This window comes from Cryptotermes secundus, unplaced genomic scaffold (assembly GCF_002891405.2).
Source record: "Cryptotermes secundus unplaced genomic scaffold, Csec_1.0 scaffold204, whole genome shotgun sequence".
Taxonomy (NCBI): Eukaryota; Metazoa; Arthropoda; class Insecta; order Blattodea; family Kalotermitidae; genus Cryptotermes; species Cryptotermes secundus.
The window spans coordinates 640,445-652,852 of record NW_019738351.1 but is presented as its reverse complement, the minus strand read 5'-3'; the positions used below and the strand labels follow the sequence as shown (position 1 = coordinate 652,852).

The following is a 12,408-nucleotide window of genomic DNA, read 5'->3' as shown; positions in this document are numbered from 1 at the left end:
TTTGCCGATGATACAAGTGTAATAGTAAATGAATTAAATTTTATGCAGCTGGAAAAAAAACTTACTACAGTGTTTAGATCGATGAATGAATGGTTTAATTCAAATATGCTTTCATTAAATTTAGGCAAGACTTGCTGTGTAAATTTCTCAGCTAAACATAATTTTACCAAAAAATTAAATATTGAATATGGAAACAAAATTCTATTAGAGTCAAATGAGGTAAAATTCTTGGGTATGACACTGGATAACACAATATCTTGGAAAGGGCATATAGATTCAATTATAGGTAAATTAAATAAAGCCTGTTATATAATTAGGAAAACCAAACAGTATTTAAATATTGATGCCCTTAAAATGGTGTATTACGCCTTTTTCCACTCAGTGATGTCTTACGGTTTGATTTTTTGGGGAAATAGAACTCTCAGTATGTGCGTTTTTAAATTGCAGAAGAGAGCTGTTCGAATAATGGTGGGAGCTGGAAACAGAGATTCATGTAAAAAAATCTTTAGACAATTGAAAATATTACCACTGCCCTCTCAATATATATATTCTTTGATGATGTTTGTAGTTAATAATATGGATTTATTTGTAGAAAATTCAGATATATATACAACTGCAACAAGAAATAGTTCAAATTTGCATCTCCCCTCATCAAATCTAACAGCATTTCAGAAAGGTCCACAGTATTTTGGAATCAAAATTTATAATAGTCTTCCACGCAAAATAAAACAGTTATCCAAAAACAAAAATCGATTCAAGAAAGAACTATTACAATTTCTCCATTTACATTCATTTTATGGTATTGATGAAATTTTTGATTACACGGTTAAGAAGATTGATAATTGATTTTATTGGGATTAAATACTTAATTGGTGAAAAGTTAAATTACAAGTTTTATAATTTTAAAATTGTGTTTGCATAAATATTTTAACATGTATTATATTTTTTGTAATTATTATATTTAATTGTTATATTGGACTATTGTCTATATCCTGAGTCTTACGACCTTGTAAAGGATTTTTGACATGTAAATAAATGAAATGAAATGAAATGAAAAGCCTGGGCTACAGACCACACAGTGGCGGCAGACCGGGGCCATCTACTCCCACCCCACTCAGGCCTCATTTTGACCCCCTGGGTGACTCTCGGGTGATATGCGGAAACATACCCTCGCGAAAGTTGTGAAGAGTGAACATTTCAAGGGGAAGCAGACTTCTAGGTAATGCCGTGTTTGTGCAGTTCACAAGAAAAGGAGTAGGACTGCCTACATTTGCAAGTTTTGTGTAATGCCACTTCACAGAGGGGAATGTTTCGAGAAATATCACACCCCCAAGCACTTCTAGAAGCATTGGTAAGTGTTCTCAAAAAATTTTAATTCATAAAATTAATTAGGAGACTTTATATTAATTTTAAAGTGAACAGTGCACAAGTTAGGGTAGTAGGTATAAAAATGCCGGTTTGCAAAGTGATAAGAGATGAGTGAGGGCAAAATTAGACACCAGTTTTGGTCACTCACAAAGTTCCCAACTCTGCTTCTAGATGTCACTGTGGTCACGCAGCTGTGGAGGCATCTGGCAGACAAAGCAAAGGTATAAAGGTAAAACTATCCCTGTAACAGGCCGTGGAGGCCCGTAAGGTTGTGAGACATTGAGGCTTCCACATTTACTAGACAGTCTGCTCACAGATGGAAGACTGGAAACAACTTGAATTCACTTAACACAGCAGAAGTAACACTGGACAATTGGATAACATAACTGGCCCAAGTGGTGTCCTAATAGAAAATGAGTTACAAATATTCCAGTGATTTGAGGTTAAAAGCACACATGACTTAGTCGTTGAAGTGCAGCAATAGAAACCAACCAGCTGACATTATCAGATCCAAAAGCTTACAAATACTCTTGGGCATGCAGAAAAACTGCATCAGCTGTGGAAGGAGTCTTTTGTTATACCTGGATGTAAACTGTATTTTACCTGATCTTTTGTATGGGTGTAAAACTCCATCTCTCATATTGAGAGAAGAAAGAGAGACTGAGGGGACAAGTTTTGATATATTCACAGCTGTGGTCATGGAGTCCATGCTTTTCTGGGTTGTGACCTCATGTAGTCTTGTAGGTTTATGCCAATGTTCTGGGTCATGTAGGCGAGTTTTAAGGAAGTTGGTGATTCAGAACCTGGTCTTGGCCAGTAGGAATGGTGAACAGGTAGTGCAAAGAAAAATGCCCTTTTCAGGTCCACAATAAATATCATCACAGGAAGGAAATAAAATTATTAGAAAAGATTTCACACCCCTTCCATGAATGTGAATGACCACTTCCTTGCAACCCGTCTGTAACTTAACCACACTCACTTTTACCATGAAAATGGTAACATGGCATGTGTCTGAATTGTTTCTATCCTGCAAGACTACACGGAGGAACTTAATCCAAATGCTCACCACTTCTGAAACCTGAAAGCTTGTATTTGCTCCATATAACTCGTTTAGTTAGTTCATTCTGCCCAGAAGCTGCCCTCATACTACATTCCCCTGATTCTGCTGTGTCAGATCCAGTACACAAGGATTCTTCTTGCAGACGATTTGACCCACAGCAAATTGAGGATTACAATTGGGTAAAGTCAAGAAGTCAAGAGAGTTACGTGAGAAACTACTACATTGTCTTCCCTAATGACGAACGTTTGGCTGGAAGGAATTTTCAGAAGGGACCATTCCATCAGGTATGTTTATACTTTCATTACACGTTTTTAATCTTTTTCTATTTTTTATTGAAACCATCATAAATTGAAGTTTCCATGGTAACCATATATTTAGAGTTTGCAAGGTGTCTAGAAATGTCTGTGGTCACCGTCAGGGTAGGTGGGGCAAACCATGCATCTGTATATTCCCCCCCCACCCAACTCAGATATTTGAGGGGGCTGCAAATATATAAATTGAAAAGAAGTAAGGAAGTTTTCTGAGCATTAAAACCGAAGATGTGATTGTTCTCCCCTGAATGTTCAGAAGTGTTTTAGCACCATCTTCAACAAAGTCAGTAGAGTCCCTGAACACCCCTCCCAAGAAGAAAACCAGTGTTCCTGGAAATACATCAGAATGGAACATAATCTTCTACAACATACTGCCATGGGTTGGCATTGTAAACATTTTGTATGAGGTAGGGCAGAAGCCCTAGCGGAGCTCATTATTGGTTTCCATCCAGTTACTTCTGTGTCAGTGTGGTATTTGTAATTATATAAGATGGGTCTCTTGTCACCACAGCATGGCTCAGTCTCATTCTGTAGATGGGAAGACTGCCTGCAGGTATGGGGGTAAAGGTAAAGCTGTCCCTATGATCAGTTAATTAAACACCACACCATGCAGATGTGTGGTAGAGTGGAGGTGTAGCTCCATCATTCTTGGCACTAGATGGAGATGAATAGTCAGCTTTGCCTGTGGGAAAAGAACCCCCCAGTACCCATTGGATTTGAGGCTGGGTGGGCCCCCCAGTCTGGACGCTGTGGAACATATTACCCCTACTGGAAGTCAAACCTTCTCCATCTGGTCCACAGCCATCCCAGAAGTGGAGGGTAGCTGCATAAGCAGTAGCAGACAGCCAATGTGGGGTGGTCCTTCAGTTTGCAGACTGGGCAGAAACTAAGTACTCCTCATCATAAAATTTCAGAATATTACTGAGGGCCTAAGCAGTGGACAGTTTGTTCTGAGTAATTTGTAATCAATAGAAAGTGGACTTCATATTTGGAACTTGAAATTTGCAAACCTCTGTGGGGCTGGTTTGTCAATAACAGCTGCAAGGGAATTAGCAGAGTATGAGTTAGATACAGTGGGAGTGCAGATCAGGAGGGACAGGGGCGGCACTGAACCGGCAGGCAATTCATTATACATTTGTCTACAGAAACAGGAATAAAAATCATCACTTAGAGCAGGGGTCAGCAAAGATTTTTCGTAAAGGGCCAAATATAAAATACATTACACTCTGAGGGCCAAGAGGCAAACTCAAGGATCTTTAAAGGTCGGTACAGTTAAAATAACAGGTTAAAAAACAAGTTTTCACAAATTTACTGGTGAAAATGTAACATAATAAAAATACAAAAGGAACTACAATCATTGTTTGAAACACAGCTTTAGGCTACTAATGGGATGAATGAAATTTTTTTTTTTGAGATAACATTTCTTCAAATTGGGGCTCAAAGTTAGTACTCCCTATCATCATAATTGATTGCAAATGTTCGTCTGTTAATGCTGACCTGTATTGAGATTTTACATATTTCATCTTTGAAAATGTCTTTTCAAATAGGTAGGTACTACCAAATACAGAGATCAAACCTCGAGCATATGATCTTAATTCACCATATTCATCACTTGGAAGACACTTATAGAATTCTGTTAGATTGTTCTCTTGGAATTTGCCTTTTAGCATGTTATCACACTGCAGATTAATCACTTCCAATTGAAGGTTAGGTGGAAGTTCCTCAATTGTACAGTTAAATGGATTTTCAAATCTGGAAATGTCTTCTGCACTTGCATCAAGATCCGAAAAACGTTGCTGGAGCTGTTTTTTGAGCTCAGAAAATATATCACATGCAAATTCATGCGGGAATGGGGAATCCACTTCTTGTTTTAATGTTTGACAGCATGGGAAATGCACGAAACAGCTTGACATGATTTGTGACTCAATCAAAGCCAGTTGTCGTCGAAATGATTTTACCGCAGTATAAGTTTCACATATTAGCACTGTTTTAGCTTCAAGTTGAATCCATTAAGAAATCCCATGATATCAGCAGCAAAAGCTAATTTCCAAAGCCATTCAGTGTTCGATAATAGTGGTTGAGGGCGTTTTTTCTCATTGAGAAAAATTTCAATCTCTGCTCTGAGTTCAAAAAATCTTAATAAAACTTTACCACTGCTGAGCCATCGAACTGCTGTGTGGTAGGGTAAGTCAGGATATTCGGCTTCCACTTCTGACAGAAAATCACGGAACTGACGATGGTTCAGCCCACGAGAACGAATGAAGTTCACCGTTGACACAACTGGTTCTAAAACACACGACAGATTAAGATATTTGCCACAAAGTATATGCTGGTGAATGATACAATGAATAACCATAGGCCTTGTACACCTTGCATTTTCACAAGCTGTGTAAATGCTTCCAACTAAGCCTTTACCTGTTCCAGACATATTTTTACCACCATCAGTTGTCACACATTTTAGCTGATTCCACTTCAGATTGTACTTCGTTAACATTTCCTCAACTTCCTTGAAAATGTCTTCACCTGTAGTTGTTCCACGCAGACTATTCATAGAAGTTAATTCTTCAGTCACTTCAAAGTCAGCATTGACTCCTCGAATAAACAGCAGCAATTGAGCAGTATCTGTAATGTCTGTCGACTCATCAAGAGCTAAGGAAAACCACTCAATCATTTGCCTTGTTAATTAATTGGTTAGTGATGTTGTTACCAATGTCCTCAACTCTTCTGGCAACTGTTCTCGTGGAAAGGCTGATATTATTAAATAAATCCATTTTCTCTGGACACATTTCTTCAACTGCTACAATCAAACATGATTTAATTAACTCACCATCAGTAAAGGGTTTTCCTTCCTTGGCTAACAAATGAGCTACTCCTAGACTTACTTTTTACTTGCAGCCTTATTTTCATTTTTCATTTTCGTGAAGAAACTGCGTTGTAATGAAATACTCCATTTCAAAGTTTCTAATTTTTTTGATCGTTCCTTCCCTGTGAGTTGGGAATACTGTGCCGAATGCTTAGTCTGGTAATGCCAACATATATTGTACTCTTTTAGTACAGTTATAGTATCACTGCACAATAAACACAATGCTTTGCCATCTAATTCAGTAACAAAATAATTCTCACTCCACTCTGCCTTAAAAGCACGACATTCCAAGTCCACTTTTCTGTTCTTTTGTGGTTTCGACAGCGACATGATGGATATCCACTGGTATTAAAACAACACAGAACAGCGATACACGTGGCATTCGTAACACTGGGTGTCATCACAGCTGGGGCCACGAAGGAACGTGCGAATGGGAAGCTATAGGAGCGCCACACACGGCAATTCTCGCAACTCCTCAACTCAAGGTCAGCCGTTGGAGTGCGTAATCATCCATAGACAATATGTTCGAAAAAACATAGGTTTCTTCCTATAAATAAAGCTTCATAGACGCAGAAATGTTAAACTCATATTATAATAATTATCTTGTTTCATGAAATATTATCCCACTTTGACATTTTTAAGAGTTTGGAAATGTAAAATCTATTCTTAGCGTGCGGGCCACAGAAAAAGCGACGGCGGGCTGGAGTTGGTCCACGGGCCGTAGTTTGCCGACCCCTGACTTAGAGAGACAGTTTCCTCCATGGAGTTGGTTGGTCAGCCTGGTTCAGGTTGGGTTGCACTGTTAGACCAATCTTACCATTTATTCCTTACACATTTATCTTGCTTGCCATCTTTCATGCTAATTTCTTGCTTGGCTTAACGACTTCTTCTTCTTCTTCTTCTTCTTCTTCTTCTTTGGCTATACTGGCCTTTTAAGTATAACCTTTGCCTCCTTCACCCATGTTTTCCTAGACGAGAACAAATGGCTTGACTTATTCTTCAACCCTGAAGATGGAGGTGACATGTTCTTCCACAATGTCTGTTAATTTGAACAGACTACATGGCATTGTAGCCCAGAAGATAAAATCTTCTTACATTATATGATTTAAACATTGACAATATAAGACTAGTAGGACTGAAGTCCGTACAATAGAAAAAATAGGTCTTATGAGGTCTGCTTGGAAGTTCTTGTTTCTAATGATATGTAGATATCATGATGGTCTGAGTAGTTGAACTGCACTTGATGTTATAGGAACTGGTTGATGCGGGTTGTATTTTCCAAGAGCGGCAAGGCAAGGAGAGACCTGGTTGGTTCTCAACCAAGGGCGCGGCTCCTGTTCCTCCATATGATTGGTTTGGAGCATATGGACACACACAAAACACTGACCATCGATATGAAAACCAACTGAAAAAGGATCATACATTTGGTGTCACAGAAAATCATAAATTGGTAAGCTCTTGAAGTATGTAACAGCAGAGTGACAGTCTCCTGGTGGCCATATTGTATTGTCACATGTTAGTGACTAGACATGGAGTTTGGATTGATAATTGGATTTATTGGATGCCTAGAACTCCTAAGTACAAACAGTCTTACTATTCATGAACTCTGTAAATCTCTACAGCTACATTACACACAAAATCCTCTTATTGTTATTCTGCTGTCACTAGTCATTGCTGAATAGTGGCTGCCAACAGTGGAGATTCCTCATGGCCAACCACCACTGCTGAGTAGCAACTTGCAAACATTTCTGTGCCACTGCTTAGCAATGGCCACCCCTGCTTCTTCCACTGTTCCGACTTTCAGCCGTCATGTCACAGTATTCTGTATGGTTGCAACACCACATATTTGTGATTGTTTAGCATTGATGTCAGTAAGTCAGATTATATGGCTGCACCATAGCTCAAGCGGTTAGCCGCTGGCTTCCCATTGTGGCAGCCCGGGTTCGATCCCGGGTCTGGGCAAGTGGGATTTGTGGTGGACAAAGTGGCGCTGGGGCAGGTTTTCTCTGAGTACTTCGGTTTCCCCTGCCAATCTTCATTCCACCAATTGCTCCACGATCATCCTAACCTATCTGGGGCTGGTACAATAGGCCAGAAGTGGCTGTAGTACAAGGGACTTAGTCCTACCCCACTAGCAATAAAAAAAAAGTCAGATTATATAGTGTGGTCCCACTGTGGAAATGTGAGGTTATTATCTCCAATCATATCATAACCACATCTTTTCTAATTCATTATTCACTAATTGTTCTACCATTTGATGCTGTATGTTGTGTATAATAAATAAGTACTAAATAAGGTATGAGATTTGGTATTCTCATGGAAGTGAATATTAAGATGGCATTCTCCTGGAATGTGATGCCACATAGTTTGGTAGACATGCACCAGTGTTTTGGAGAAACCTATTATCTCTGTCTTCAAAGTAGAACCCTTATACCTTGAAGATGGAGGCTGAAGTTTCCTCTGAAATTTTGGTATCTGCATACCAAACTATGTGGCATCACATTCCAGAAGAACCTACTGTCTGCATCTTCCGAGTAAAAACATCTCTCTCATCTGCCCTGAAGATGCAGACAGTAGGCTCCTTCAAAATGTTGGTGTCTACTCTTCATAGAGTCACATCCTGGAAGATGGGAATCTTCCTAGTTGCCGCTGTGAGAGCTTAGAATCCTGCAGCCTAATAGCAGTTGTTGAAGAGCAGAGATTGTAAAGTTTCTCATTATATGTTTTTAAGAAGTGGTTGTTTGTTTGTTCCCCCCCCCCCAGCATGAGGTGAGATTGAGTCCACTTTGTACATTGGCCACTAATTAGCCCATTGTACCAGCCCCAGGTGATAAATGATGAATGTCAGCAGTCGGTGGAATGAGAACTGGCGAGAACCTGAAGTACTCAGATAAAACCTGCCCCAGTGCTACTTTGTCCACCACAAATCCCACATGACCTGACCTGAGCTTGAACCTGGGCTGCCATGGTGGGAAGCCAGTGAGTAACCACCTGAGCTATGGCATGGCCTTTTTAAGGAGTAAATAAATTGTTTGTTAACAGATATTTCATTCTCCCTGCAATGGGTTTGAAGAAATGTTTTGTGTAAATGATACACATGATTAACGTCCTCTTTCTGTTACCAGATTGGCGAGGAATGTCTGGCATGTCGTCAGCAGGTTGCACTTTTTGACATGTCATCCCTTGGAAAGTTTTACCTGTGCGGCCCTGAGGCCCAGAAGGCAGCGGACTGGCTGTTCACTGCTGATACCCATCATCCAATTGGCAAGACAGTGTACACCTGTCTGCTGAATTCTAAAGCTGGAGTTGAGGCAGACATCACTGTCAGCACTATAGAAACTGGAACTGGTGGACAGATAGATCCTATCTTCAAGGTCAGTTGACATTTTGAAGCCTCAAATTCATGTTGGTACAGTCTAAAAATTCAGTTTCTGTGTCACACAGAACATGGTGCATCTTTATTCCAGAGATCAACTGGTTAGGACACTGAAGTGAAATGAAGCATTTCACAGATGCCCTAAATATGGGGGGGTGGAGGAGGAGGCAGAGACTCTTACCATCTGTAACCACTTAATGCTCCTGAGACCAGTTATTCATTCACTTGTTATTCCACAGCAGCCCCACTGTACAGTACTGTGCCCACTCTTCTCTTGACATCTCTTGTGCTGCACTTAATGCTCCCTGACTGCTCCGCACTACACTGAACAAAGATTTGCCTGATCACTCACTCATTCACTCACTGACTAACTGAACACTGAAGAGCTTGCTGACTTCTATTCCACTTTTCTGCTCTGTGCTGCACTGAACTGAAATGGACCCTTGTAAGAACTTTACAAATACCTTTATAGGCATGTCACCCATGAGGAAGTATCTAATGAGTTAACGGATGACCTTGGCCTTCATGCTTGACATGGGAAGGTTGGTCCATGGGAAGCAAGAGATCTCGAGTTCTGTTTGTGAGATGGAAAGCTTTTTGATGCAGCTAGAATAAACATTGACTGACATCATTTTAATTTACATGGTGATCCAGTTGAGATGTCACAAAAAGAAACAAAAATGTTGCAGATAAGAATCCACTTTATTATGCCATATAGAAACATGGAGGGACTGTTGGACAGTCCTCTGACACATAGTGTATGGAACGTTTTTCTCAGCTGATAAGTGGTGCAGCGACTTCCATGGACTCTGAATCATGGCTTGCCGAATGTCTTCCTCCCTGTTCCTGTCACACATTTTTCTGCCTGTGTGAGGCACAGTCAGACCATTTTCCAGGAATGTTTTGTACTATGTGTCCCAATGTGTAGGGGCATGGTGACAAGTGTACTGGTGTCAAAAAACTCTCTAAGTCTTTGTAAAACGCATTGTGTTCGTTGTTGCAGTGTGACCCCCATGTTTGTCTCTCATGCATTAGCGCCGCCATGCAGCCACACTATTGAACCACCAGTAAACTCTCCATTCATCCTACATGGACATCCTTCCTGCTCATATTCAAATAAACTGCTCAGAGCTACATACATTCACCTCTTATATGCAACAGTTTACTTTTCTGACATCTCAAATGGATCATTCTGTGCATGTAACAATTCACAGTCTGAGGAAGGAAAGCTGTTTTTGTTAGGTTGGTAAAACGGTGGGGTTGGCTGATCTTCTGGTATGTGCGTCCACTCATTTATGTCTGTAATACTTCTTACTAATTAGTGATAACTTTGTTTCTTCAGGGACATGGTTTCTACATGACGACAGCTGGTGGGTCCTCATACCACACCTGGGCCCATATTAAATCTGTGCTGAATGAAAAGAAGTGTAATGTTGACTTTACTGATGTCTCTGAAAGAGTGGGTGTGTTGTCAGTGCAGGGACCAAACAGGTAATTTCTGCTGTTTGCAACAACAGTTTTCCCTTATTACACCAGTAGTTGCTGTAACCATGGAATGTAGAAATATTTCTGACCCCTGCCAGGAACTGAACCCCAGTTTTCTGGTCATTCAGTTCATAGCATGGTCACTATACTGACTGAGCTATGTGGCCCTTAGCAATATCAGCAGCGGCAGCAGCAACAAAATACGTAAAAGGTAAAGTTATCCCTGTGCTTAATTACTTAAGCTCCATGCCGTGAAGGCATATGGCAGAGTAGAAGTATAGCTTCACTATTCTCGCTCTGTGAAATAATTGGAGGTGAGTGGTTGGCTTCACACCCCTGCTGCTTTACCCCCAGGGAAAGAGCCCCCAGTACTCACTGGATAGAATGCTGGGTGGGCCCCAGAGCTGGTCTGGACATTATGGAGAAGAGTCTCTTGCCCGTGCTGCGAATTGAACCCCGGCCATCCAGCCTGTAGCGTGTTGGTTTATTGATTGAGCTTTCCTGACTCCATAGTAGTAATAAGTGGTTGTAAGTAGTGGTGGTAATCTGCTACCTCCATCTTCAGTGTAAAAGACGTCTTCTGTCCTCAAGTTTTGGAAGATGCAGGCTCATTCAAACCATTGGTCATAACTAAGGGGACCATAATGTTTGATACATAAAACGTATGGGGGAGGGGCATGAATTAAATTTTGTAAAATGGAAGAAATAAAGTTGATCTCTTCTGTCTTGCTTGGCTTATTCTTCTACCCTGAATATGGAGGTAATATTCTGCTTTGAAACTTCTGGCACTCTATGAGTCAGTGGACTGTACTCTTCAAATAAAAATTAAACAGTTGATGTTGACAGTGGCTCTTCCTTTTTCTTCATGGGTCAGTGGATGGAAAATCTCCAATCTCGCATTTCTTCATGCCATTTTTCGTTTTAAATTTCTTGCCGCTTCTTTTTTTTTTTTTTTGGTATCTCCCATTATCTGGGTAAACCATCTTATTCTGTGCTTTCCCCTACATACTTCACATTAAATTGTAATTGTAATGGCGTTCGTGGTGTCCTTGTTCTTTGAATTCATTTTACATGGCCAGACCATTGTACAATTCATTTGTAGCTCTATTAACAAATTTTGAATTCCAGCTTCTCCAAGAATTTTGTGCTTCTGCTGCCACTGACTACTTCAAGTAAAACTAGAAAACCGTTGTTTCAGCCGAGCTCTGCTTCAGCCATTGTTGGATGTGGAGCTAGATAATGAGACATTTCCGTATGCAACAACAAAGTTAGTAAAGGCAGCTGGCCATCTGTGCCGAGCCATACGAATCAGTTTTGTTGGTGAAATGGGTTGGGAGCTGCACATTCCATGGGACTCGTGTCTGCCAGTATACAAAGCACTGTGGGCACAAGGGGTGAAACATGGGCTGAGGCATGCTGGATACAGAGCTCTTTCTTCTCTGAGCAGTGAAAAAGGTAGAGCATAAACTGTTTCAGTACATGGCAGTATTAAAGCTAACTCTATGGAGCTGAGCCCTTCTTGAAAAGCCACCAGTTGTGCAGTCACTCAACAGTTTCCAAGCATTTTATGGAACCTGAAGGTTCATAACCACGTTCACAAGAGCCTTCCACTGGTCCTATCCTGAGCCAGATCAATCCAGTCCATATCATCCCATCCTATCTCTCTAAGATCCATTTTAATACTATCCATCCACCTATGTCTAGGTCTTCCTAGTGTGCTCTTTCCTTCTGGCTTTTGCCACCAAAATCCTGTATGCATTCCTGTTGGCCCCATTCATGCTACATACCATGCCCCTCTCATCCTCCTAGGCTTGATCATTCTAATTGTACAGATTCAGGTTATGAAGCTCCTCATTATGCAGTTCTCTTGAGCCTCCTGGCATTTCATCTTTCTTAGACCCAAATATTCTCCTCAGTACCATATTCTCAGACACCCCCATTCTGT

General features: G+C 40.6%; 1 protein-coding gene across 2 annotated transcripts in view; it reads left to right on the top strand.

The window, feature by feature from the left end:
• Nucleotides 1-12,408, top strand: part of LOC111870731 (sarcosine dehydrogenase, mitochondrial) — a 60,050-nt gene that overhangs the window by 35,644 nt on the left and 11,998 nt on the right. For both annotated transcript variants that reach the window (XM_023863239.2, XM_023863238.2), the window contains exons 10-14: nucleotides 2,571-2,712; nucleotides 6,855-7,052; nucleotides 8,728-8,976; nucleotides 10,321-10,469; nucleotides 11,662-11,918. In XM_023863239.2, the coding sequence (XP_023719007.1) occupies nucleotides 2,571-2,712; nucleotides 6,855-7,052; nucleotides 8,728-8,976; nucleotides 10,321-10,469; nucleotides 11,662-11,918 (995 nt within the window). The remainder of the gene's footprint in view (nucleotides 1-2,570; nucleotides 2,713-6,854; nucleotides 7,053-8,727; nucleotides 8,977-10,320; nucleotides 10,470-11,661; nucleotides 11,919-12,408) is intronic.